The sequence below is a fragment of the Oenanthe melanoleuca genome, chromosome 17, assembly GCF_029582105.1.
Source record: "Oenanthe melanoleuca isolate GR-GAL-2019-014 chromosome 17, OMel1.0, whole genome shotgun sequence".
Lineage (NCBI taxonomy): Eukaryota > Metazoa > Chordata > Aves > Passeriformes > Muscicapidae > Oenanthe > Oenanthe melanoleuca.
The window spans coordinates 6082670-6108645 of NC_079350.1; the positions used below are offsets into that span (position 1 = coordinate 6082670).

General features: G+C 46.1%; 2 protein-coding genes across 2 annotated transcripts; one reads left to right on the plus strand and one right to left on the minus strand.

The window, feature by feature from the left end:
- Positions 1 to 415: 415 nt before the first annotated feature.
- On the plus strand, positions 416 to 5230 carry BBLN (bublin coiled coil protein). The gene is made up of 2 exons (XM_056504964.1): positions 416 to 550; positions 3318 to 5230. Exons 1-2 carry the CDS (start codon positions 460 to 462, stop codon positions 3509 to 3511), a joined length of 285 nt encoding a protein of 94 aa, XP_056360939.1. The 5' UTR covers positions 416 to 459; the 3' UTR covers positions 3512 to 5230.
- CIZ1 (CDKN1A interacting zinc finger protein 1) lies at positions 5170 to 24248 on the minus strand. The gene is made up of 17 exons (XM_056504963.1): positions 24090 to 24248; positions 23646 to 23779; positions 21641 to 21756; positions 19064 to 19230; positions 17978 to 18113; positions 17060 to 17120; positions 14171 to 14250; positions 13742 to 13821; positions 12613 to 12795; positions 12148 to 12278; positions 11648 to 11732; positions 10939 to 11052; positions 10424 to 10603; positions 9753 to 9822; positions 8549 to 8670; positions 5694 to 5901; positions 5170 to 5609 (listed from the first exon to the last, which is right to left on the minus strand). Exons 2-17 carry the CDS (start codon positions 23750 to 23752, stop codon positions 5311 to 5313), a joined length of 2139 nt encoding a protein of 712 aa, XP_056360938.1. The 5' UTR covers positions 23753 to 23779; positions 24090 to 24248; the 3' UTR covers positions 5170 to 5310.
- Between the last annotated feature and the right edge of the window lie 1728 nt (positions 24249 to 25976).

The following is a 25976-nucleotide window of genomic DNA, read 5'->3' on the forward strand; positions in this document are numbered from 1 at the left end:
CCGCTTAGTGGACGAAGCAGAGCTGGTGACAGGGCTGGAGTTGGGAGTTCAGCAGCAAAGTCCTCGCTGGGACGGGATGGCCCGCACCGACAGGATGCAGATTCATCCATACGGAGCATCACTTTTGCTGGGAAAGAAGCGCTTAGTGCTGATGGCGGCCCCGAACCAGGGGAGCTTGGGAGGACCTGAGGACACTTGGGGTTGGCAAGGACACAGCCTAAGGCCGAGAACAGTCCCCGAGGAACGGGGAACGGGACGCTGACCACCGGAGCCGCCCGCTGCTCAGCGCTGCTCGCCGCGCCCGCCCGCACGCTCAAGCCCCGCGGCCTCGGCGCGAACCACAGAGTTCGCCGCAGCGCCGGCCTGCGTGACGCGCAAGGCGCTTTGCGCTCCCATTGGCTGGAGGCGCCGCGCGTGCACGGGCGCGCGGGGGCGCGGGCGGCGCCGCGGCGCGGGGGGATGTCGGGGCCCAACGGGGACCCGCACGTGCTGGGCGGCGGCACCAGCGACGACGACGGTGACGAGGGGGGCGACAGCTTCGAGGAGGAAGGTGCGTGGGGGAGAGCGAGGCCGCCATCTCGGAGGGGATCCCGTGGCGCAGGATAGCCTGGCGTGGCTTCCTGCTCTGCGGGTGGCAGAGCGCAGGTGTGCCCAGATGTTCTGCCGGGAGCGGTGCCCAACGCCAGCGATGCACTCGCTGCACGGCAGTGGGGCTGAGATGCCGCAGGGTCTGATTCCCACTCTGATTCCCATGGGGCACCTACGTGTTGCCCTGGGGTGGATTTTTTTCTTGTGAAAAAAAATTATTTTGTGCTTTTGCTGGTGTCCGGGGTGCGGATATCAAGAAAGAAGATGTTTAGTTTCGAAACCACTGGCAGATCACGTGGGCAGATTTGGGAGAAGTAGTCATGCATAGAAAAAGGGAATTTTAATGCAGGTAGCTTGGTAAATTCCACTTTGGGGCATTTCTGGAGTGCCTCGGTATGAAGTTCCTGATATTGCCCTGTCTGGTTAGAACCAGCCCATGGAGGAAGTGAGACGACAGCAGAGCAGTTATGTGGATGTAGAGGTCACTATTAAAACTGGAATTCTTTCAGAGTAAAGACTTTCCTGTTCTTCTTGTTAGAAATGGTGGAGTTGGGTTCTGCTTTTTCCCAAAACATTCTGTTCGCAGATGTGATCCACACAGGTGATTTTAGGGGTTGTGTCTGGGACCTAGCTGCAGTGACAGGACAGTAATTTCTGCCCTGAAACACCACAAGCACTGCTTTATATCATCACAGTGATTTGCATTTCACATTTTTTGAAGAGCTAAGAGGCACTTTGGATGTGATGGAGAAAGTCACTAAGTTGGATCTACATCCTAACTAATTGGGTTGTTCAGCTTGTAATTAACTGGGCTTTGTGTGCAGTAGCTAGTCATAAAACAGCTATTTCCTGATCTAGTGGGATTGAGGCCGTGCATCTCTTCCTTCATCTCAAGTAGGAAATCTGTTTTTTGTCAACTATTCTTGTAAAAATGTAGAGGAGTTAATGCAATTGCCATACTCCTGCTCAGTATTTCCAGTAGGGATGTGGCTATGTTTCCACAAAAATCCACCAAGCTTGCAATTAATGAAAAACAATCAAATAAAAGGTTTTTACAGCTTATTTTTAAATGGTTAAATTTTTTTTCATTTCTCAAAGCTGCACAAATTACATAACCTTCATCTGAGTTTTAGGCACTGAGAAGATTAAGCTTCTGCTGTGATTACAGACTTCTTACCAAGTTGATGAATGTCCCTTGCCAGTAGTTCTGTCTGCTTGGGATCTGCTCACCATTTCAGTGGAATATGAAATCATCGAATTGAAGAGCTGTAACTCATGTACCTTGAAAAATGCTGATAGTTTGCAAAATACTGATAACTGCCACATTTTTGAAAAGCATGTGTTTGTGGGATTGATTTTTAAGTCCAAGAACATCATCAGTGCTCTCGCTTGTAATGCCACCTGTGTACACCTGCAAGGCCAAACTTTTATTAATGAGCTCAAATGCAACATTACACAATTCTCCAAAGAATTAAAGGCTGCAACACTCTGAATGGCTCCAAAATGGTTATAAGAAAAGGAGGATAATTAGTTTTTTTATAATGAAACTTCTTAGCTATTAATAATGGAAATAACATCAATGTTTAAATATTCACAGTTCTTTTAAAGCTGCTGGAAATGGCAGTGCCTGGACCAGGTGTGCTGGGGCACCAGGACACCCTGGCAGAGGGGCAGCTGAGTGGGGCAGAGCTGGTCTTGGGGATTTCAGCATCAGCACACAGGTCACAGCTCCACCTCTGCCTCCCTGCACTCATCCAGCTGTGTGGCTTCAGAAAAGAACATGGGGCTGCCTCCATCTGGGAGCCCCCCAGGAGTCCTGAATAACCTCAGCAGTTTATCTTGCCTGTTTTTTCAGTTTGGGTTTTTGTTATTCTTCAGGATTGTGTGACTATTGATTGGAGCAATACAAAACCAAGTATTTGATGCAGTAGCACAGCACTCTTCAACTGAGTACAGTGCTAACACACACCACTGTGAAATGCCATTGTACTGAGGCAAACTGCTGCACTTGAAACAATGCTGTGAATTAGAAACTGTACCTAGAGAACCAACTGCCAGGATAATCTGCAGTAAATCTGGGTTTAATCTGAAGTACCCAAAGCCTTAATAGGGCATGAAAATCCTGTTGCTGAACTCGGTGCCCAGCACTTATCTTCCTGTGGAATTAATGGTGCCACTACCAGCACCTTTGGGCTCATCCCCTGCTCCTGCCACAGCCATGATGGCTGCACTGTTAGGGCAGCCTGACTCCAGCGAGGCCTGAGTGAAACACAGCCCAGCCTGGAAGCCTTATCCAGACAATTCAGAGAAAATAAACCCTGCAACATGCTGACAAAATGCCTATTCTATCAGGAAAGATGATTCCAAAGGCAGTTAAAAAGGCTGACTTGTCTTTGGGATTTTTCTGGTACTGTTGCAGTCAGTACTCAGCCTGTGGCTGGCCGTTTGTGTGTGAGATCTGAGACTCTCAGATGTGCCCACAATGGGTTTGGACTGCCCAGGTACCTTGTCTTAGATCTTGTTACCAGTGTTCCAGCTTCCGATTGGCCTAATTTGGTCAGGGAACAGATTACATGCAGGATTCAGTTGCATTTTACTTTACCTACCCAGGGGCAAATAAGGCACAGCCAGAATGCTGTGTGCATGTTTTGCCAGAGCTCTCACTGCCTGCTCTGACTGCAGTGACAATGTAATTACATTGCTCAGTCTCTCATTTCCCTTGCTTTTAGAATATGCAGCAATAAACTCCATGCTGGACCAGATCAACTCCTGCTTGGATCACCTGGAGGAGAAGAATGATCACCTAAACATTTGCTTGAAGGAACTGCTGGAGTCCAACCGCCAGACCCGGCTGGAGTTCCAGCAGCAGAGCAAGCAGCTGAACACGGGAGCTGATGTGCAGGGATCCCAGCCTCCTGCCTAGAGTCTGACCACATGCTCTCAGCTGGTGCTGCTAAGGGAACAGTTACTGGCCACCAATTTAATGTAAAACTTGAATAGCAGAGGTGCCTCGTGTCTGTTTCTTGTTCCTTCTGTGTTTGTATCCTGCCATTCATCTCCGTGTTCTGTTTTCCTTTAGCTGTGAGACAGGTGTAGAAGCATAAGGGTGGGTGTAGGAGAGCTGGTTCTTTCTGCTCCCCAACATGAGCCTGGCACTCTTACTTGGTTAAAGCTGGTTGTAGGAAACCTGAGGCCATGTAGGTAGTTTGCAGGCAGGCTTTCTTCACAAAGTGGAAAAATTATCTGTGCTCTCTTTTCCCTAAATCCAAGACAGGAGTATTACGGCTCTACCCCTTTCCCTTAGCACAGTCAGCAGGGTCTGTCCTGACTCCAGGCTTGTCCCTTAGTGTAACTCTGGTGACAGCCCTGGAGAGGGAGGCCCTAGGCCAGCTGCTGCCTTGAAGCTACAGCTGCTCCCTTAATAACATTAACTGTGATATACAAAATATTGGCACATGGTTCCAGAGCACTGGACACTTCCACTACATTCCAAGCAGGTAAGACAAGCTACCAGGGTGATGTTTCTGACCACTGTAACTGGGAGCTGCCCCACTCCTTCAGCTGCCATTAAGGACTGAGGTGTGGAGAGAGGCAGAGCATCCTGGTTAGTCCCCACCATGGCATCAGCAATAGAAAGGAGAGCCCTCCCTGTACATTCTGACAAGGAACAAGAGGTCTGGTCTGTACCTTGTGATCACGTATGTCCTAAAGCCAGCACTTTTGAAGCAAGTCCTGTGGACACTGCTGAAGGCTCGTGGAAAAATCCAATCTGGATTTTTCCCAGGCTGTTGGCTTTCTCAGCTTCAGCCCGGACCTTTCCCAGGCTGGGGGTTTTTCTCAGAGACAAAACAAGAGAAGGAAGAAAGACCACCACAGATAAACACCTGGTTTTGACCACCGAGCTGTGTGAGCATCTCGCGATATTTTGCAGAAAGCATGTTTTCTGAGGTGTTGCCTTCTCAGACCAATGAGTCTTTTCTACTTTGTTTTTTGTGATCTATCCTATATATATGCCATGGCTCTTCAATAAATGGCCTCTTATTGTTGCTTGGAAGAGGTAGCGTGTGCTGCTGCATTATTTGCCATTCCTAATCAGACAGCAACAAAGTCCTGCTGTTCTACTTATGTAGAGTTAAAGGAATTTTTTGGAAAGTTAAAGAGGTTATTTAAAAGAAATCTGTTTTATTGAAATCAGTTTGAAACAAAATTTGTTCCTGAGAGTCCCCAGTGTAAGAACAGATTGGATTAAGCCTTGTAGTATTAACAAAGGACCAAGGTGCATGTTCTTGCTTAGCTTAGGACTTGTCCAAGGCTGCTTGTCCAACAGTGTGTGTCTTAGAAAGGAAAGTGTTCTGAGAAGCAGAATTTGGCAGAGTCTCCCAAGAGATAAACATTTTCTCTGCCTTGAAAGGAAATGAGAGGAACTACAAAGAATTCTTAAGTCTGCATCCATCACTCCATGAAGTTTGTCCCCTATGGAAATCCCATTACCATTTTCTTTCAGGTTCAACAATCCAAGTCTCAGTCTTTCCACATAACTGCTGTATCCCAACTGAACAAGTAATAAACAACACTATCCTGTATTAGACACGCTAAAGCCAGGCTTATTTATTCTTAAAATAAAAACAGCAGTAAAGTTGAAGGTTTTGCTCTATTAAAAGACTCAGAAAATAAACATTTCCAGCAAATATCATATGTAAAGGGCTCTCCTTTAAGGCCACTCTATCTGGGTTTGCGCCTGGAAGAGCGTCTGCACCCAGCAGAGGTGAGACCGGCTGTCTCACCTTTGGCAAGGGAGGAAGGCTCTGCTGCTGCCTCCTGGCCTGCCTCTGCTGCCTCGTGCTGTCCTAAGCCTCCTCCACTCCCTGGATCCTGGTGGTCATCTGTGCCTGCCCTCTGCCTGGCTGTGTTGGCTTCTTCCTCACGTCCCAGTGACTCTCCTGTGGTGTGGCTCTCCTCAGAGAACAGGCAGCCGGCACTAGTGGCAGTGGTCTTGTTCTCTTCCTGTAGACTTTCTTCTTCTACAACCATGATATCACACACATCATCAGTCACAATGGCCAGGCTCTTGCCCTCTGGCCTAGAGGTGGCCAGCTCACCCTTACCCTCCAGAGACCTTGAAGTTTGTTCTTGCAGGTCTGACAGCTCTGTGCCCTCCTTATCTATCCCACAATCATCATTCATCTTGCTGGCATGTGCTGTTGTAGCAAGAGGCTGTTTTGGATCATCCAGCAATTGGGAGCTGGAGCCCTGGGAATGCAAAGGAGCCTCGGGGTAGGCAGTTGTGGCACGATGCCTTGCTGCCTTGTATCTCTGCAAATACAAACAAACCAATGTGAGAGAGAAGCCCAGCTCAGCTCCTGTCACTGCAGCAAAGCAGCAGCTGGTCCAGGAACACCTGTACAAAAACAGTGGTGAGTGGCAGGGACACAAATGATCTCAGCAGCTCCTGGCCTGGCTGCTGAGGCTCTCAACAGAGAAGGGTCGGCTCCTGTGAGGAAAAGTGGTATTAAAAACTGAAGTCCCTCTTGCATTACTTAATGCTGAGCATGGCAGACCTGTGGCTCCTGAGACAGAAATCACAATCTGGCAACTGTTAATCTCAGACTCAGGACCTTGCAGATGTAACAGTGCAAGTGACAGCTTCTGCTTCAGCTACTGCCAGGACACATACCCTGAGCATGTGAGGCTCTGCACAGCCCTCAGCTACTGGTGTGATTTAATGTTTATCAGCCAAAGCAAGGCTTAAGCTGAAAGATTCTTCACTCTGTTGATACAATCTGCACAGTCAGTGGAACTGTTGACAGGAAGGCTACAATATCAATTATATCTCCTTACAAGTCACTGGGGTTTTCCACAGAGTAAAGGTAAACATATCAATAAAATGACTCATTTGCACTCTCTATCATGATGAACCAGTAGAGTTCTGTGAAGAGATTAAAATGGCTACTATACCTGTTCTAGACTGGATTTCAGGAAAACAACTCACTGTAGCTAATTAACATATAGCAGGAACCCAGTCCTCAATGCCCAGACAGAGCATGACCTAAAGGAACAAACTGAAGTTCACTCTTTGCCACAGCAGTTCCTTTCATAATCAGCTTCCTTTCAGCTGCCTGCTGAAAGGCTTCCTTGAAGTGGCACTAGCATTACACCTGACAATTTAAGGAAATTTTGAGTACAATGGCTTTCAACAGTCTGCAGTGTAGAATTACAGCACATCTGACAGGCAGCTTTACATTGTAATTCTGTTTATCACTGCAGGCTTGTTCCTCCTCTGTCCTGAAATCGTAGGATATGAACAATATCATATCACATTGGAATTAGATCAGTCGAGTCATAGTGTACCCAAACCTAAGCAGGTGCAGGCATGCAGATTGGTGTCCAGAGTGAGCTGTAAATTGTCTTAAGAGCACACAATTCTCTGCTTTGAAACCCTCTGCTGAGCTACTCTGCTGAGCATACTGCAGCAACTGGCAGTGATTTAACTCAGACTGTGACAACCCCAAGGCACCTGGGCAGCCAAGAATAATAGTTATCTGCCTGCAGATATGTAAGTCTGGACTCTTCTCATGAACTCCCCAGGTCACTCCAGCATGCATTGGAAGAGCATCTGATTTCAGCTCTAAGTGGGCCAAAAGAGTGACATAAACGACTGCTGCTGCAGTTTCACTCTATGGTGATCTAAAACAAGCCAGGAAAACAGCAAGTCCAATTCCTTCATTCCTGAAATGACTAGCTGCAGGAGTGGGAGAGGATGAGCAACCATGAGGGAACAGCTGTGGTCTCCTCCCATTCCAAATCCACTGCTCTGACTGCTGGCAGAATTCTAAATCACTCCACCCCTTCCTGGAGGCAGTGATGGCCAACTGGGAATAGTTTCTTCTATCTGAAGACTAGAAAAATACCATGAAGTTTTGGGAGGTTAGGTGTGTATGTCTGTGTATGTGTGTGTGGGATTTTTTCAAAACACTATTTAAAAAGGTGGTAGAGAAGCACAGTAGTTTTTGGGAGTGGATTATGGGTGCAGGCAGAGGACAAAGTCGATGTGGGAGCCTCCCTCCTTGCTAAGGACAGGAAATAGTGCTCGCCCCTACAGGAGGGTCCAGGCAATGGTCACGGGATAGGGCAGAAACATTGCAAACCCTGAGTACCCTCTACAAGCACTAATCCAGGCCCCTCACCCCCTAGCAAGTCAACAAGGACAGAACAATGGAGGCAGATTCCAGGCCAGCCCAGTAAGAAAAGCTTTAGATACAAAAGCAGCAAGGGGCAATATGGCTTCTTTAGGTGGAGCCAGAAAAGCAAAAGAACAGCATCAGTTTGCAGAGCTTTGTGCTAAGGAGTTTCTAGGAAAGGGTAGCAGACAGAGAGAGACAGACAGACAGACTTCCTCTTGCAGGCTGACCCTGAGGACAAATGGACTCTCACAAAGATTCTATCACAAAGAGTCTGCAATGTTCAATTTTCAGATTTCTAAGGTATCTGATTTTACCAGGCCTCTTCCTGGACAAATCACACTCACACTTTTGGCTAAGGGAGCTGTTCTTGCAGTATCACACCTGGAGATGCATATGCACCAGCTTTCTTTACAAGGAACAGCCTCTCTCTCCTGCTCAATCCCACCTTGATCAACTGTAATCTAACAGAGAAGAGGCCTAGACTAAATGACAGACTCCACAGGTTCAGCAAACAGAGCGGACACTCTGAGGAAGATTCCCAGCCAGAAACAGGCAAAAAGATGACAGCAGCAGTAGCTGGGAAGCAGGACTTGACTGGTTTTAGATCTACAAGGGCCAAGGGAGACAAAGACAGAGCACACCAGGAGAAAGCTATGGCATAATGGACACCAAGGATGATAGAAATGAGCTGGAGACGAGACAGCTAACGTGGCGGATTCACTGGAGAGACACGCACGGGGTAACAAATGCCAGGCCATGCAATCGCCAAAGGGTCTAACCTGAAAGTTCTCAAAATGCATCAGGGACTTGCAGTGTGCGAGCCGGGCAGCGGAGTCGCTATGGTAGAATTTGTGACACAGCCTGCAGAGGTAACCTGCGACGGGGACCAGAAAATCCAGGCCTGCGAAACGGGAGGGGAAGGGAAATCACAGATCACATTGAATGGAACTCAAATAATGAAAGCATGTTAAAAGAGAAGGGGGATGGGAGTAAAAAAGGAGAGGTGGAAAGCTTTGCTTCTGTTAATCAGGGATTTGCAAGATGACTTGCTGAATATCTCATCTTACCATGGAATGGCTGTGGTTGATATTCAGAGAGAAATCTGGTTGCCAGAGCAAAGAAACTACACAGAGTGTTAAGGGGGTAAAAAGGGAGAAAAGAATACAATGGAAAACTACAGAGAACATGTGATCTAATGTAATGGGATCAAACCAAGCAGAAGACAGCAGGCGCGCAAGAGGAACACGCAGAGAACATTCACAGCATGAATCATTATTCCATCTGCCACACGATAGTGGAAGGTTACAGCGATATGGAAGAATCGTGTAAACAGAGCTCTCCTTGGGCACAAAACAGCCTCTGCAGAGCTGCCCTCCTCAAACACGAGTGGCCGCTCGGGGTTTGAAGTCAGTCACTTTCAGGGTGGGGAGCAGACACAGCCATCTGGAGGCACCACTGCCCACCAGGTCAGCAGCACGGCTGAGGAACTGCTCGGTACAGCGTGGGGGTTCTGAAGCAGAGGAAACATGCACAGTTTGGGTCTAGCAGAGAGTTTGATACTGTCAGTGATGCTCAGTATCTCTCTGCAAGCTGCATTTCTGTTGGAAAGCATTCCAATCACTATGCTTTCTGACTCCATCTTTCCAGAGCATCCCTCATTTGCTGCCTACTTTCTTCAGTACTCCTGCCCTGTTTGTTCCATGTCCTACCTTAGAAATATATCTGGCTCTCACCCTTCTTCAAAGCAAAAGGCAGTTGACAAACATCAATCACATCCTTATGTTTTATCAAACAGTAATAAAGAAACATCCTGCTCTCAGGAGAGGTTCTTCTCCAGGCTGCAATGACCTGCACCAGTCCAATGCAGATGCTGGAGCACCATGGCCCAAGAAGTCATTATAGTAGGTAGAGACCATCCTCTCCTACAGATACAGAATGTACAGAAGGCTCTGTGGCCCTTTGTGCTTAGCTCTGCTTGCTTACCATAGGCTGTGTCTGGACAATACTTCTCACTTCCTTCGTAATCCTCCAAAGACACTTCCTTCAGCCCAGTCTGGAAACCGAAAGAACATTAGTGCCCACTGTATCTATGGCAATTGCCAGGCTCTTGCATTTTTCTGGTAAGTTTGGGAGCAAAACAGGATTCACGTACCAGAGACAGAGTTGCACAGCCTCTGATCAGAGGCAGATGCAAACCCCAATGTCAGCAGACCACTTCATTACGAGGGTTAAAATCTCCCCTTGCACTCCAAGCCTGAAGGAGCTTAGCTATGTACCTCCTTCTTGGTAACTGCTCTCTGCTGGGAATGTATTTGTCAAGATAAACCTCTACACATTTGCTATCAGACCCAGCTACTGCTGGGCTGTTCAGAGAGATTATGTCAATACTGCTTTGTGCTCCTCAACAAAGTTTATCTGAAGACAGCAGAAGCTGTACAGCACAGCAAAAACACCTTCATACATCCCACACATAGTGCCTGATTCTCTTCTGCATCACCCTGAGCTCTGGAAGAACCCTAGAGTCCCACCCTACTTCTGTGCAAGGTTGAGCAGACTCTTAAAAGTCTGAGCTCAAGCAGCCAAGACCAACTAAGTCATAGGATCCCACAGCAGATTCTCAGATAGGTCATTCCTTCCTCTTTAGCACAGCATACCTGCTTGGCAGCAGAATCCTCATTCTCCATAAGCACTACATCACGGTCTTCCTCCTCACCAGCTCCTCCCTCCTCCTCATCCTCTTCCTCATCATCATCTTCAAAGCAGCCAACAGCATCCACAGTGATCAACTCCTCTGAATCTTCTGGGCTCCCCAACTCCTTCTCTCCTAGCCTAACCTGTAAGGTACAGAAAAGAAAGATCGGATCAACTTTGCACTCGCCACTTAACCAAGGAAGAGCCCAGACTCAGGACAGATTGTATGTGATGAGGAGAAGGACTGTAGGAGGGGCATAAAGCTCTTTCGCTTCCAGGCACATCCAACACCTTCTCCCTTTTTCACTCAACTTCTTGCAGTGCTAACAACTGAAGTTCAGCAAAAGATGAAAATTAACACAGGAAGAACTGCATATCTTCCTTTCAGCCCTGAAGTAGTGAGGGAAGTAGAAAGTTATCCTGCTCTACAGTGTAGCTGCCTCCAGACCTGCACAGCTCTCCACCCAGGCAACATTACCTCTTTGGCTTTCTGCTTGTGTTCAGGGGACTTCATATGCTCCACAAACTTGCGAGGGGTCTTGAAGTGGCGGCTGCAGACAGTGCAGAAAGGACGAAGCGAGCGTTTGGCCAGCTAAGGGAAGAGAGACAATTCCATAAGTCACAAGAGGCACTGCTTTGGAGGAATATAAATGAATCTTGAAACAAAATCAACCCCGCATCCTGGGAGACTACAAAGAAATTAGTCTTTTCAGCAGAAAGGATTCTCTAACTCTTATCCACCAAAAAGATTACAAACATGCAGAGCAAAAATAAGTGTGTCTTAAAATAGGTGTTCTGGCACTTCTTCCCTAAAAGTCAATAAATGTGCTGGCCTGCCTGAAGTTCAGCTTAAAGAGGCTGCCCACCAATTCCTCCATTCAATTGATTAGGTGAGTATGATAAGCCATGTTTCTTAAGAAAAGTCAAGAATTACATACTAGAGTATGTAAAACAGGTGCCTCAGGCCATACTGACACATCATGACAACTGGAAGTTCCAACAATGCCAGAGGCAGGAGGAAGCACTGCAGTGCCCTTAGGGAGGGAGTTCTGTCAAGAACTTGATGTGTATCCCTCCACTTCAGTCCCTTTTCCTTTGCTGCTTGGGGAGCAGGAGATGCTACACACTTCAATTTAATCCCCAGACAAAAGGTCAGTGCAAAATGAAGTCCACGCTATGGCTGTTACCTTGTGCTCCTGGGTCCTGCGATGTTTGATGAGGTCCCCTGTGAAATGCACCTGACACGTGTTACACCACCGCTGCTGGGTCTCTCTGAAGTGACAACAGAGAGAGCTGTAAGTCACACCTTCTTCATTCTCCATGGAATACTGCAGTTAGCAATCTGTCTCTGGCATTGTTTTCTTCACAATTCCTATCTTTACAGGCTTGGATTTATCTTCTCTCCTTCTCACCCACTTATAGGTTGCTTTAGCTTGTGCTGACAGAAATGCACCATATAAAACAGGTCTCCAACTCAATCTACTGTACTAAAAAACTACACAGGTCGAAGTCAACTCTGGTATCCTTAAGCAAGACAGAAAGTTGCCTGAAGGAGATTAAAGCACTTGAAACCAGAGGGGGTTTGTGTCTTACCTAAAACTGAGAGGCACCCTGGTGCAGTGAAAAATTGTAGAACCCATGTAGGGCCACATACAGATTGAATCTTCTGCTGCAGACCAACACTTACCCATCTTTTCCTGCTAGCACCTTCTGCTGTTTCACCATGGGCAGTAGTGAAACAAAACAAACATTGCTCATGTGCTGAATCTCCCCAAGTCGCTGCTGGTGCTGAATTCCAGCCATGTGGGATTGGAAATTCTGAAAGAGAGTTTAGGAGAAAAATCCTTTTAAATATATCTAAAACATACAAAATAATAGGTATGAGCTATGCTTTCCTTTCTTTTGACTGCTGTTTAACAATGAAATATAAAAGCTTAAGAGCATAGCCGCCTGTAGATCCACCCACATTCTCTCTCTAGCAGGTTGCTTGCCAGCTCTCAGGAGAGGTTTATTTTATCTGCATGCTTGTCACCATTTCTTATGTTCTTTGCTCCTAAAGCATGAGCCCTTGCTAACAAACCCCCTTGGCACCCAGCCATCTAATTCCAATCTCTTGACCACCTGGATCCCTGTCAGACCTGTGCATTTTTACCTGCTGACTGCAGCAGTTGGTCTTGCAGATGTAACAGTAGAATTTAAGGACTGATTCTGGGTTGGGATCAGCTGTGCCCACGTCGCAGGCCCAGTGCCCTGGTTTCAGGGCTGTTGTACTGATAGCTCTGCTCTCACTGCTCTGCTGAATAGTCACTTTCAGTGAACCTCCAGAGCTCAACACCTGCCAAAAGAAGAAACCAACATTAAGTTCAATCCCTCAGTAGAAGACTCTAAAAATTACACCTGCTTTTTGTATGTAATCTAAGCCCTTTACCCTTTAGGAAAATGCATGTAAGCTTGAACCCACAGGAGGTGATCAGAAGGACTCTCATACACACTCCTCCCAAAGCTGCTAAATCAGCGATCCCTGTGTGATAGCACCAGCCCTATTAGCACAGATGGCTGTTTCTGCAGCCTCTGCAGCCGCTGCATGATCCAGCCTCTGGGGACTGGAGCCACAAACAATTGTTGGTAAGGGACACAATCAGCTCATGCTTCTCCACAGCAAAACTAAAGCCTACTCAGCACAACACCTGATGGAGTCAGGAAATCAGACATGGGCAGGATGATACATTTGATCACATCAATAAATGTCTCCAATTATGGAAGACTGTCAAGTCTGATTCACACCTGAGGTTAAATCTTTGTCTGCTCACAGCTTTACACAGCCTAAGGTCCTGATTTAACATCCAGCAGGGGGGCCACATATTTCATACAAAAGACTCTCAGGTTGCATCTTTTAACACCACCTGAGTCTTTTTGCACTTGCTCTTTATGAATATGAAAGATGTATTTAGCTATGGCCCTTCATATATAGAGTTTTAAGTAACTCTTTCAATGCAGCTTTCCATCTTTCCAGCTGAATACAAAAATATTAATGAATGCCCCATCCATAGGCAGCAGTAGGTAAGGAACAGGCCAGCAGAGGTACAAAAGCAGCAAGTCAGAGCAGACTGTGCACTAATTGCAGACATATTATGCCTTATTGCCAGGGACAACAGCTTACTGCAGGAGACAGAGCTCCAGACGTGGGTGCCAGCTGGTTCCCAGTGGCAACGAGCTTCTCCAGGATGGAGGGGGAGGTTGTATGTTCTGCACCACCCCTGCACGGAGCGGTGTCTGCTCACCTCAGGAGCCTTCGGTTCCTCAGAGAATTTCCTCTCTCTGGAGAGATCTTCAGCTGTGTACTCCTTTGCATTGTCTGTACCTAAGAAGGAAGAGTCCTTTTAGCAGCCTTAAATCAAAACAGCAATGACAGGAAAAACAGAGCAGCAGGTGAGTGAAGTCAGGGAGCTTTCCTCACAGCACTGTTGGCCATAAGCCAGTTCACAGATCTTTCTCCTTATCCTTAATAAAGACAGAAACATCCAATCATTTGCCTTTGGCAGGTAACAGGTATTAGGGGACAAAGTCTGGATTTGGTTCCTAGATTTTATCCTCCTTTCCCCATCCTGTACGACTGGGGGAAGAACATTTCTGTAGACTCACGGGACCTACAGGTGTAGTTCCAGCAAGGAGTGCCCTAAAAGTTCAAACCACAGGGTTCAGCAACTCACCATCAGCTTGGACATGGGTGCATGAGACTCCTGCTTTCTTGCTGTCTGTGGCATCCTCTAACGCAGACTCCCCAGTCACACTTCAAGGATATCAAGAAAAGTACCTTAATTGCCATGTTACAGACAAGAGATTCAAAAGGCACACCAAGGCACAGGCTGGGGTCTAACCTACCACACTCTCCACTAAACTCACAAATCAGTAAGCTACTGGAAGTGGTATTTCAGGCAAGAATTTAGCAGAAATAAATAAAAATAATGTAGAGTGGGTGTTCTAGAACGGATTCAGAAACAGCAGCCAAATAATCTGGACGAGAAGGTTACAACTGATCTTTTGGTCAGCTGCCCTCTCCTGCCAGAAGCCTGAAGGGAATGGAGTTCATACAAGAAATATTCTTAGTAAGAGCTCTGAGAGCTCTCTCTTGTCATGACTGATGACCTGTAGGGAAATTGGAACACCCGAACAAAGCTCCTGGCTGCTCTGTGCATGAGAGAAGAGACCTATCAGAACTGGAGTTCTCCATGGTGCCTTTACAGGGATTTCAGCACAGCTGCCTGCTCTATTCATACCAGTCGTGTTTCATTTCAGAGTCCCTACAGCTCTGCTTGTGGGGGAAGTGAAACTCTACAAGATGCAGATCAAAACAGCCTTGCTTTGTTTTATTTGGTATTGGTGATCTGCTAAGAGAAAACCGCTCCTGAGGGGACCATTGAGAACAAATGTCTGCCTTCCAGAGGGCACAAAGTGTTCTCTGCAGTCTCTTTCTCCATCCCCCATTTTTCTGTCAGGACTAACTTTCCACCATGACTTGACTGTCTGCTCTGAGGGCGGCTCAAATTCCCACCTGCTGGTGTCCTTCTGCCAAGAGGGAGCAGCACCTTCTGCACAAGCAGGACAGCCGATAGCGCAGGTACCGCATCCCGTTATCCGAACACACGCACACCGCATAATTTATCAGATTGATAAGTGATAATGGAACTGGGTTACACGGCTATAAATATGCAGCAGGGTTTGGGCACTGCAAACACGAATTAAACAAGAGTGACTGGCATTAACATTATTTGTCAGGTGCTGCCAGCAGGCTCAACGCTAATGGTACCACACACAGATGGTGCCAGCACGCAGGGCGAGGGTTTGCAGCCTGAACTGCAAACCTAAGGAGCAATCTAAGGGAGCAAAAGCCACCACGAGCATGATTTGAAGAGGAAATGGTATTCTGCGGATACTTGTCATGCCATGCTAGAAGTGGGTGTTCAAGGAGGATTTGAAGATGATGAGTGCTTTCTGCACAGGAATGAGGATGTTGTTCCAGGTGTACAGATGGTACATAGGAGCAAAGGCAGAACTGGGAAAAACCTGAAATGAAGAAGGAGGCTGGTATTCCTGGCTAAAGGGAAGTGGAACAATGAAGCATGAAAAACAAGTTTATGACATAGATGGGGGAATGCCCTTGTCATCTGTGAAGGGCAGTACGAGAACAGTAAACTAATTTTTCACAGATCTATCATCTGTTCATTGGATGATACTAGAAACGCTTCAAAAAAAAGCTAAGGAATAATCTATTCTAGGTAAATACCAGCCATAATATATGCATCAAATCTGGCAGTCCCTAACTGCAGCTTAGGAAAGAATTTTCCTAATAGCTGGCTTGCTGCAGTGAGAGCTGTCATTCCTCAGACTTGATTCTTGTTTTCAGTGCATGTAACAGGACTTTGATTAATACCCTGCTAAATATTAATGTAATTAAAATTAAATTAGCTTTGGCAAACAGATTAACAAAGCATGCACTCAAATGTATTCGACCTAGCTTTAATTGAATTTATTCACTTTCTTGATAATCATAACTCACGATGGTCCCTGATCACACAATATTTATCACTCTTTAATGTTTTACTTTGATGTTCAGATATTACCTTGATCGTGTAATCCTGGAATATTCCCCCTAAAGCTATCCATTAATCTGTAATCTACAGATGGGAAACAGCGAGGTGAGGAACCTTGTCCAAAAGCAGGCGGCGAATGCCTACCAGGGAAGGTAAGAGGACCCAGGAGTCCTGACTCATCGTCGTTAACATATGCTGGAGAATTCTCAAGTCAGCGCCTACAGAAATCTGCATTCCCTCCTTCCTCTTCTCCCTCCACACCAGCCAAGGGTGGCAGTTCTGGGAGAGGAGCAGCCCAGTGCAGATGGCAGCGGGAACTCCGCGAGGTGCCTTCCCACTAGATGGCAATGCAGCCCTGCCTGTCCCTGCCGCACCCTCGGGAGGCCGGAGGAGCCGGGATGGGCCTGCCAAGGCCAGCCTGCCGCACATCCCTGGGGGATAATAGGATTGCCTTTGTCTATTTTTACCCAACAGACAGAGATACTGGCAAGGCAATCTTTGCAGAAGGGATACAGGACTCAACGCTCATGGTTACAGGCTTGGATGCTAGGGTGTATTGATTCTCTTTCCTTTATCATTTCTCAAAATAAACTACCCTCTCATACACCTACTGTAACCTAACATGTTCCAAGGCTTTCCCTTTCTGCTCATTTCACTCTTCTGACATTTAGGGAAGAAACTTAGAGAAATGCACCAGAATAGAAAAGAATATCTGCTTCTTACAAGAATCCTGTCAGGAGAACACACGAACAACTCAGCTTTGTTGCACACTGAGATGAGCTGCATTTCTCATTTCTCATTCTCATAACTGGATCACCCCTAGCAGAGACCCCACAACACCCAGTATCTCAGCATGCACCTCGAGATTTTTCTGTTCACAAGCATCTGAAATACCTCTTACATGCTAGACATCAGGCCAATAGAGTATACAAACTTAATTATAGTAAAATAAAATTAGACAACAATTCTAAGCTCAGTTACTATCTCAATACGCCATTCAATAAATACCTCTTCAGTCTTTTTGCTGCAGGCTCAGTGCTCAACACAGACTCTGTTGGAGTTCTTGGCTCTGCAGGAACACAGAAGGAGATTTCCTTAGCAAAACAGACCATGCCACCTTAAGCATGTTCCATATCTGAATGGCAAATGCCCATGACGCTCTGCTAGAGCAAATAATACTAAATACTTGCTAGGTTAGATTATGACCTCAAATATTTGAATTTTATTGCAATGTCATGTATGAAGTGTTGGTCAAAAAAAGAAATCTCTGTTCATATGTACTAAGTGGGTTTCAGTCCTGTACCTAAGTGATAAGAGACATGATCATGGGAACGTTAATGTAAGCCAAGGTGGCACATCTACCTGACAGAAAGCAGTTAATAAGACAGTTTTCACCACAGTATATTCTCTGGTCACAGTCTCATCAAAGTCAGCAGTTTTAAATCACGCACTCTTCAGTCAGAAATGACATTCCCACATCTGTGCTGTATCTGACATTAAGATATTCAGTGCCAGCAGTTTCTGTTTTGACAACTGGAGCAGGACTTTTAACTCATCTTCTCCTTAGCATGCTGATTGTAACTGGTACTGCTCGATGGATTTGGTTGCATGAGCAATATGGAAGCTTTAATTTCAGACCAGTTTTCTTTATTCCCCCCATCTTAAATAGAGCTCAGTGTCAAAGGGACTTCTGAGAGGCTTCAATGCAAGAGAAGTGGAGCAGGTTCATAAAAAACCAAAAATATTCAGGTAAAAGTGGTACATGAAGCACATAGCAGAGGGCTATCAGAAGCAGTTTAAGTATTTACAATTAGAGAGAAACATTACTGATTAAGCCTAAAATCATCTCCAGTTTTTGCTGTAGGACTAGTCAAGAGAAGTTTATCACATTTGCAAGCAGTTGTTTCACCACAGGCTCCCCCTTACCTATGGATGGTGAGGAATTGTTCTGCTCTGACCCTGCTTGCATTCCCTCTGGAATTTCCATTTTCTCATCACCTTGTGTCTGAGATGAAGAACCAGGATCTAATTCCCGCTTCCTGTCAGGAGCCCTCTGGAAGTCCTGCAATGGGCAGAAAGAGTTACTGCCAGCTCTTAGTCCTTAACACACACTGCCTAAAGCACCAGAGTTTTACTGTGGGGCAGGAACAGGAATTCCAGCATATGATAATGGAAAGGAATAGATGTTTTACAATGGACTACAAGACTAGTAAGGCATTTCAGTTCCACAGGCATCCAGGACATGTCCTCAGCGCTTTAAGCAGCAGCTGTAGGAAATCCAGCTTGCAAAGGGTAGGGTCATGCTAGAGGAAATCTGGCAAGAGGTGCACGGGCAGGGAAAAGGATTGTCCAAAATAATCCCTCTTCTTTTGACTCTGGAGGACAGTCCAAGAGTGTGAGTTTACCTTATCCACCACATCTTTTTAACAGAATAGCTTTGGCATATTTCATCCCAATATAAGAGGAGGCAAGTAGCAGTCAACCCAAGAACCATTTCCAGGATAGAAAAGAGGTCTTAATGATGGGAAGTGAGAAAGATTTTTACAAAACAAGAATTGTAGATTTTACAAAATCCACAAGGACAAATATGAGTCTGATGTTAAAAAGTGGGAGAACAGCCCAAAGAGGCAGTGTCCAGTAGGAGCAAGTTGTTTGGGAAAAACAAACTGCTTTGGAACAGCAAAGGACTTAGCCAGAATTTCTTCTGTTGCAATTACTTTTAAGCTGATACTTCTAAGGAATCCTTTTATATCCTATGTTTAAACAGTTCTATCATGAGGAATTCTCTCTTGGGCAAGTAGTGACAAGAAACCTTTGCATCGTAAATGTAAATATGGACCACAAAAGCCTTTGGGATGAAATTATTTCTGCATTTCTGTGTCAGCATCACAGCACAAAACATTCTTTTCTTTGTAAGGCTCTCTCCCTTCTCTGTACTCTACCTACTATACATTCAAGAGCTGCTGTAAAAGGAGCACAAAGCTCCCCAGCAGCTGGAAACCACAATCCCACCTTGCGGAAGGTCCGGTTCTGCCGCTGGAATGGGAGGCTGGGGAAGCCCAGCCGAGTTGGCTTTAAGGAGACCCCAACAGGTGGTGGTCCCAGGAGGGAATGTCTTGTAGCCTGAGGGAAGAACTGCTGCAGTGCTGGCGCTGTCATGTTAAATCCACGCAGGTTTCCTACAAATGCAAACACAGCGTTTCACCACCCTGCACTGTGCAAAGGGGAGAGAAAATCCCAGAACAAGCAGCAGGTAGAAGGGAAGGGCTCCTCTACACAAGAGCCTGTCCTTTACTGGGCACTGTATAGGTGCTCTGTGCTCTACCCTCTTCAGCACACAGAATGATTTAATGTGATAGCAACCATTACCATGGATCAGGCTATTTAATTATAATTGTCACTCCAGGCAAAGATCATTAGAGCAATTATTTGATCTGAGCACATTAGCGCTCATGTTTGCAACAAACAAGGTCTCATTTTATAAAAACTCTCTGTAAAAAAAGGAAAATCCACCCCACATTTGTGCAGCTGACAGCTCACACCATAGCATGGAGCTCTTTAACACCAGCCAATAGCAGCACTTAATTTAAAACAATACCGAACTTTTAAAAAAAAAATCCCACAGTCCTCTCTGCCACCTGGTTGTCATGCATGCTCAACATGTCAACCTCAACTCTGACATTTGAGACTCTGCCATTTCCAATTATAATGCTCTGCTTTCTGAACAGTTCAGCATCCACAGACTATTAACCAAGTGTCAAAAATTTTTTCTGAAGACAGTCTTTGTCACCCCCATTTCAGGAGTGATGGAACGGAGAAGCCCAGATGCCTCAACTATATCCTCAGAAATCATCCATCATTCAGGTAACCTGGACTTAAATTGCCATTTTTTTCTCTCTCACTTGACTTAGTGCATGCTCCAGCCTTTTAGCAGCTATCAAAACAGGGCAGCAAAGTTTGGAAACAGGCATCCAACATCTGAAAAACCAAGCTACAGTGTTAAAAGCCTGCAACACAATAGGAAGTACCCCCTGTGCTTGTCTTCAAAAGCAATTTAATCTATTATTATTTCTCATATATAATCCCTTACTGCAAAAGGGCATAGCTATATTAAAAAAAAAAATCTAACACAAGAAATCATCTTCTGCTTCCACACATCTGCTTCGATTTGAAGTATTTATCTTTTCCTATTCCCACTGCTGAAGCCACACACAGGCAATGAATTATTTATGTTGATGCTTCCCAGGGGCAGAAATGGCACAGCATCAGATATTCTTACATGTAACCCAAACCTGAATGGCCAAAAAATTCAAATCACTAAAAAGGGCCACAGTGGACATCGGCAACCATATTCCATGTTACCTGTGGCTACCTGAGCTAGGTTATTGAGAGAAGTCACAACTCTATGGAGAGGTGAAGAGGAGTAACACTAAGACAAAGTGCATGTAAAGTGTTCATTAACATATCTTATCCTGCTCTATCTAATTAGCCCCAGGTTCTTTAGGCACACTATTTATATACAACTTCTCAATAAAAGATTCAAGGAAAAACGTCAACTGACTGCAAAGATATCTAGAAGGGGCATGGTTGACTGAAAGCTGGAGTCACATTTTTTCCTGACAATATATGTACACCAATCATCAGAGCACAGATTGTCCTTTCTCACTGTCACTTTCCCTTCAACCTGAGAGAGATCTGTAGAGAGCCACTGGAGTCACTAGAGAGCCCTCTCGTTAAATGGGCAAGAGAGAACAAAAGGAGAGTTAACGACATGCAGAATAAATCTTTTGTCTTCACATCTGGGCATGACTCACAGGCAAGGTAGAAACTGCAGGCATTAATCTAGACTAGGCACTTGAAAACTATCCCAGGTACTGATTTTCTGTGTTGAAAAGAACTGAGCAAAAATTTATTCCTACTATCTCTACATTAGTAATGCTGTTATGAAGGCAGCTTCATAAATTTGTTTTGAAAACACAAAAAGAAAAGGAAAATTCACTTGTGGAAACACAATAATGGAAAGACAGAAATATTAGCCACTATAGAAGTTACATTCATTTCAGGGAATCAAAATTTCACAATACAATTGACACCCAAACCATCTTCTACCTCAATATACTGTATTTGTTTGTACTTCACTGAGTTTGGACAACATCTACTGCAAACAAGGTTAGTGTGTATGTAACAGATAATTAAATAAATGGCCTTAATCTTGTAACCAAGAAAAACAAACAAAAAATCAAAATCTCAGCATTTTATCTAAATATATTGATTAAAAAATACTTGCTCCATCAAGCCTAAAAGGGAAGGCATGTATTTAGCATCTAACCTGATGCCTCCTAGTGCTACTCCCAGTTGTGAACAGCTGGGAACATGTGATTTTCAACAACTGAAGAACCTCTGTTCTGAGGACCAAGGACTAATTTAAAGAAAAGAGTTAAAAAAAAAAATAAATAAAATAAGACAACAAACAGAACTGCCAAGTACAAGAACTGCACTGGTTTAGCAGGAAATAGCCATGGTATGGTTTCAGTCCAAGAGGATGATTAAATAACTCCAGTAAGTAAGCGTTTCCCATAACGACAGTACCTTGCATCTGCTGCATGAGTAAGGCCCGCTGAAGCATGGGATTGGCATTGAGCAGCGATGGCTGATTCGTTGCCCGTAAGCTCAGCATCTGTTGCTGCTGCGGTGGCGGCAAACCCCTGGAAAAGAAGGCATCAATCATGAAAACCCAATAAAAACTGTACCCTTCTATTGCAGGCCCCTAGCAAGCATAAAACAGAGGAACAAACAGCTGAAAGGCTGATATACGTGCATGAAAAGGCAGCATGCACTGGTACTGTATCCTCTGTCCTCCGCTCTCCTGGAATTTCCAAAGCTGACAGATTGTCTATCAAAGAATTTGAGGTCAGAGACAACTCCTTAGCACCAAGCCCACACAGAGCCTCCCAAGCAGCATAAAAAAAGCCCAGGAGCTGACTGCGGTTCTACAGAATTATGCAGCACCCATCAGGAGAAATGAGTGATCTAGATCAGCAGCTACATTTAACACGACAACAAAAAAGTTCTAAAAAACAGGGAGTTTTCGCAGTAGCTTAAAGCTCATTTTCCCAAAATCAACACCTCCCACACGGAGCCAGACAGGTCAGAACTGTCAGTGGTGCCCCCTAACTGCAAGAACCAGATGGAAAAATAAACCACGGCCTTCATATTTAAAACACGAGGAGGAAGAAGCAGCAGGGAAGAACTCTCCAGTTCTAAGGAGGGTGGAGCAGACGTGAGAGAAAAGTCTGAGGAAACTGGCAGGCACTTCTTGAGGCGATTGCAAGGTCAGGCCCACCTCTATGCACGCTGCTGACACAGCTAAATCTGTCAGAGCTGAAGAGAGGTACAAACACGGATCGAAATATCCACCCTGACAAAAAAACCCAACCCCTTCAACAGAATTCACAGCAGCTCATCTTCACATTTGCTGCTCTAGATTGTTCCAGTCTCTGAGCTGAGATATTTATACCGCAAAAATCATACTTTTAAAGGTGTAAGATGCAGCCGTGCTATCTAGCAGTCAGCCCCTTACTGGCATTTTAAGTACAGCTTTTTTATAGCATAAAACATATAAAAATGGTAAAAAGATTTGCAGGTCCATATTTCGAGTAAAACAGAAAAATTCCCACGCTTACCTCAGAGACAAATGCCTTATAAGGATAAAGTAACACAATAATTCTTTAAATAACGAATTAACTTTCTTCCTAAATTCACATCCCATTGCTTTGAATTTACAAAGAATAGGGCTTTAAAGATACAGTAACTGCAAACAAATGAATAATTTCAGAGAATTTGTGTTGATTCTACAAGTCTCAGCTCATCGGGGACAACTGCTCCTATCTAAGTTGTTGCATATCCTGCATTTTTTAGGAAAACCGTGGTTATTTTCTGCCAAATGCCTTTTCTCCTTTCATAAACAAAACACGATTTTCTCCATCCCCTCCCTGCCCCACCGTGCTCAGCCACAGCCTAAGCTCTGGTGCCATTGCAGAAATAAGTTCAATCATCGCACCCAGACCAGCAGACCCAGCCAGAGAAAGCAAATAAACAGTTTAAGTTCAACAATGAAACAATCAAGCGCTCGTGTCTGCTGAGGGTGGCTCTGCTGAGTGCTGTGTTTCTGCAGGAGAAGGCGTTTTCCCCCAGCCCCGGCGGCCCTGCCCGCCCTGAGGGGCGACGCTCGGCCCGGAGCATCCACCCACCCACGGCTCCTACACGGGCTGCCCGGGTCACCCACGGGCTCTCGGGGACTCCAGCCCCGGACGGCGGACAGGGATCCCCGGAGCGCTGAGGGGACACGGCAAAACCCCACAGGGGCCGCCGCCCTCCTCCCGCACCCCCGGCCCCCTCGGTGCCTGCAGGCTCTGCCCCGATCGAGGCCGTTGCCCCCAGCCCCCGCCCGCCTCCCTTTGTCGCTTTCCCCACCAGGGGAGGGCAGCCCCGCACCAGCCCCGCCGCGGCGAGAAGGGACGGAACGCAGGGAGGCGGAGGAGAGCGGTCCCCCGGGACAGGCCCCGGATCCCCGGCCTCGCGTAGCGGCGCTTACCGGCCTCCCTGCTGCGCCGGAGGGTGGTGATGGTGCTGCTGCTGCTGCTGCTGGAGGAGGTGCTGGAGCTGCAGCAGCTGCTGCTGGAACTGCTGCTGGTTGAACATGTCTGGGGAGCCCCGAACGAGGCGAGCCTGAGACAAAATACGGGAGGGCGAGGGAGGCACCGGCTGCGGGGCTGTAGCGTATCAGCCCAGCAGCCATTGAGCAGAGGAGCCGCCGCCGCTGCCGCCCATTCATTCACTGAGCCGATCCCCCCCTGCCGCCTCCTCCTTCCCCCCGGGGTCATCGCAAGCGGCAGCCTGTGGAAGAGGTTTCCAAACCCCACCTCCCAAAACCCGCTCCCACCCTCCCCTGCCCGCGGCGCCCGCTCCCGCGGCGGGGCCGCGCCGGGACCCGCAGCCGCTTCCCGTCCCTTCGCCTCCTCGCCCCGCCGACACTCACGGCGCAGCCCGCGGCGATCACCGCTCCCCGCCCGCCGCCTCCATGTTCCCGCCGGGAACAACGAGCACCTGCCCGGCCCCGCTCCCCGGCCCAGCCCAGGCGGGAGGCAGCTCCTTGGGCAGGGCTGCAGGACACGGCCGCCCCCGCGGGGCTGGGGATCACCCCCGGAGCCTCCTCTCAGCTCGCCCCAGCCCGCAGCACCTCCATCCCTCATTCCCCGCGCACAGGCGGCGTGGAGGTCCCCTGTCCCTCGAGAGGGCTGGGGGGGAATGGACACCATCTGCCCAGGGCTGGGCAGGGAATGGAATAAACTGCTGCACAGGAGGAGCAGATGGCATCCAACAGCGTGGGCTTTCTGCTCTTTGTTTTTTTGGTTTTTTTGTTGGTTTGGTTTTTTGTTTTTTGGTTGGGTTTTTTTTTTTTTTATTTTAAATAGTCCAGGGGAATCTTTGGTAACCATCTCACCGAGAAGATGGAAAAAACCCAAAGCAGCCTCTGGCCATTTGCTGTGGTCACATCTTGGCAAGCCTATCATGAGAACCTGGAAGAAAAACAGGGACTTTTGCAATATTGCTGTAAACTGAGATGACTTCTCTAGCAAGTCGGTCCCCTCCCCCCCTTTTTTTTGTTTTGTTTGGGTTCTTGGGTTTTGGGGTTTTGTTGGGGTTTTTTTGGTAGGTGGTGGGTTTGCAGCAAAACCTTTCCTGAAGGACCTGTTTTTCATGGCAAAATTAATTTTAAGCACTTTCAGTACACACAGGCTCTCTATGAAAATATACTGTGACTATAATTTCTTCTTATGCTAAACCTCACAAGGACAAAGATGCATTTCTGCTCCTTGCTAATCCAGATAATCCAGCCTGAAATAATTTACTTTATAGTCTTTTTATTCATGCCAGTAAAGACTACTTGATTCATTAAAGTCCTTGGAATTAATTTTTACTTGAAAACATTGTAAGCTAAACACAGACAGTTACTGGTGATATACAGTTATCATTAATAATTTTCAATGCAGCAGCATATGTTGATTTTTCCTTTGGGTCTTTTTATAACATCCTGATTTTACAACAATCAATTTGGGGATGACCAAATGAATCCATATTAATCAATGATTGACTCTCTTCATGTCCAGAATCCTTTACAGCTGTCTGCATACAGAGAAAATGCTTTCCTATTAAGCATGAAAACTGAAATGTCATCCTAAGGAACACGCATGGAACACAAAACATGCATGGATTCTTTTAAAAATCATTTGTCATAGTTCATCCTCTGCTCCTGTAATTGTGCTGTTAGAGCAGCCACTGGCCTGGCTGGTTTGCACCAGTAAGGGTTAATCCTCCTATTCCAGTATATAAATTAGCTAGACCTAGGAAAGGCAGAATTCAGGTTGTATAGATAAATGTAATTCTGAAATTTATGTCCTCTGTCCTTAATTCTACAACTAAAGGTCTCATAAGTATTCTTTGTATGTTTTATCTGGAAATCTACAAACCACCATACTAATGAAACACGCAAGCAACTAAGTTTCTTCACTGTTTGATTTTATGTTCTTAGTCTGGAGGCTCTCCTCATAGACTGGGCTTTTCTCTCTGAGGTCCTACATACAAGCCATTAAATAAACAACATTTTTGAATTTATGAACAGTCCACAGGTCTATTGCCTTGACCACAAATGTGGACATGGATTTAGTCCTGTGCCTGCACAAGACAGGACTAGGGCTAGAAGAACCAAAGACGTGCTGCTCCATCAGCCTACCACCCAAAGACTGATTTCAGACACACCTTTATATCCATAAAGGTGAACATTACACTTACCAGAGAAGGTTTAATTAAATACAGAAGAGAAAGCTCTAGATTCAGGTAATCACACCATTTAGTTTGAAAGTCA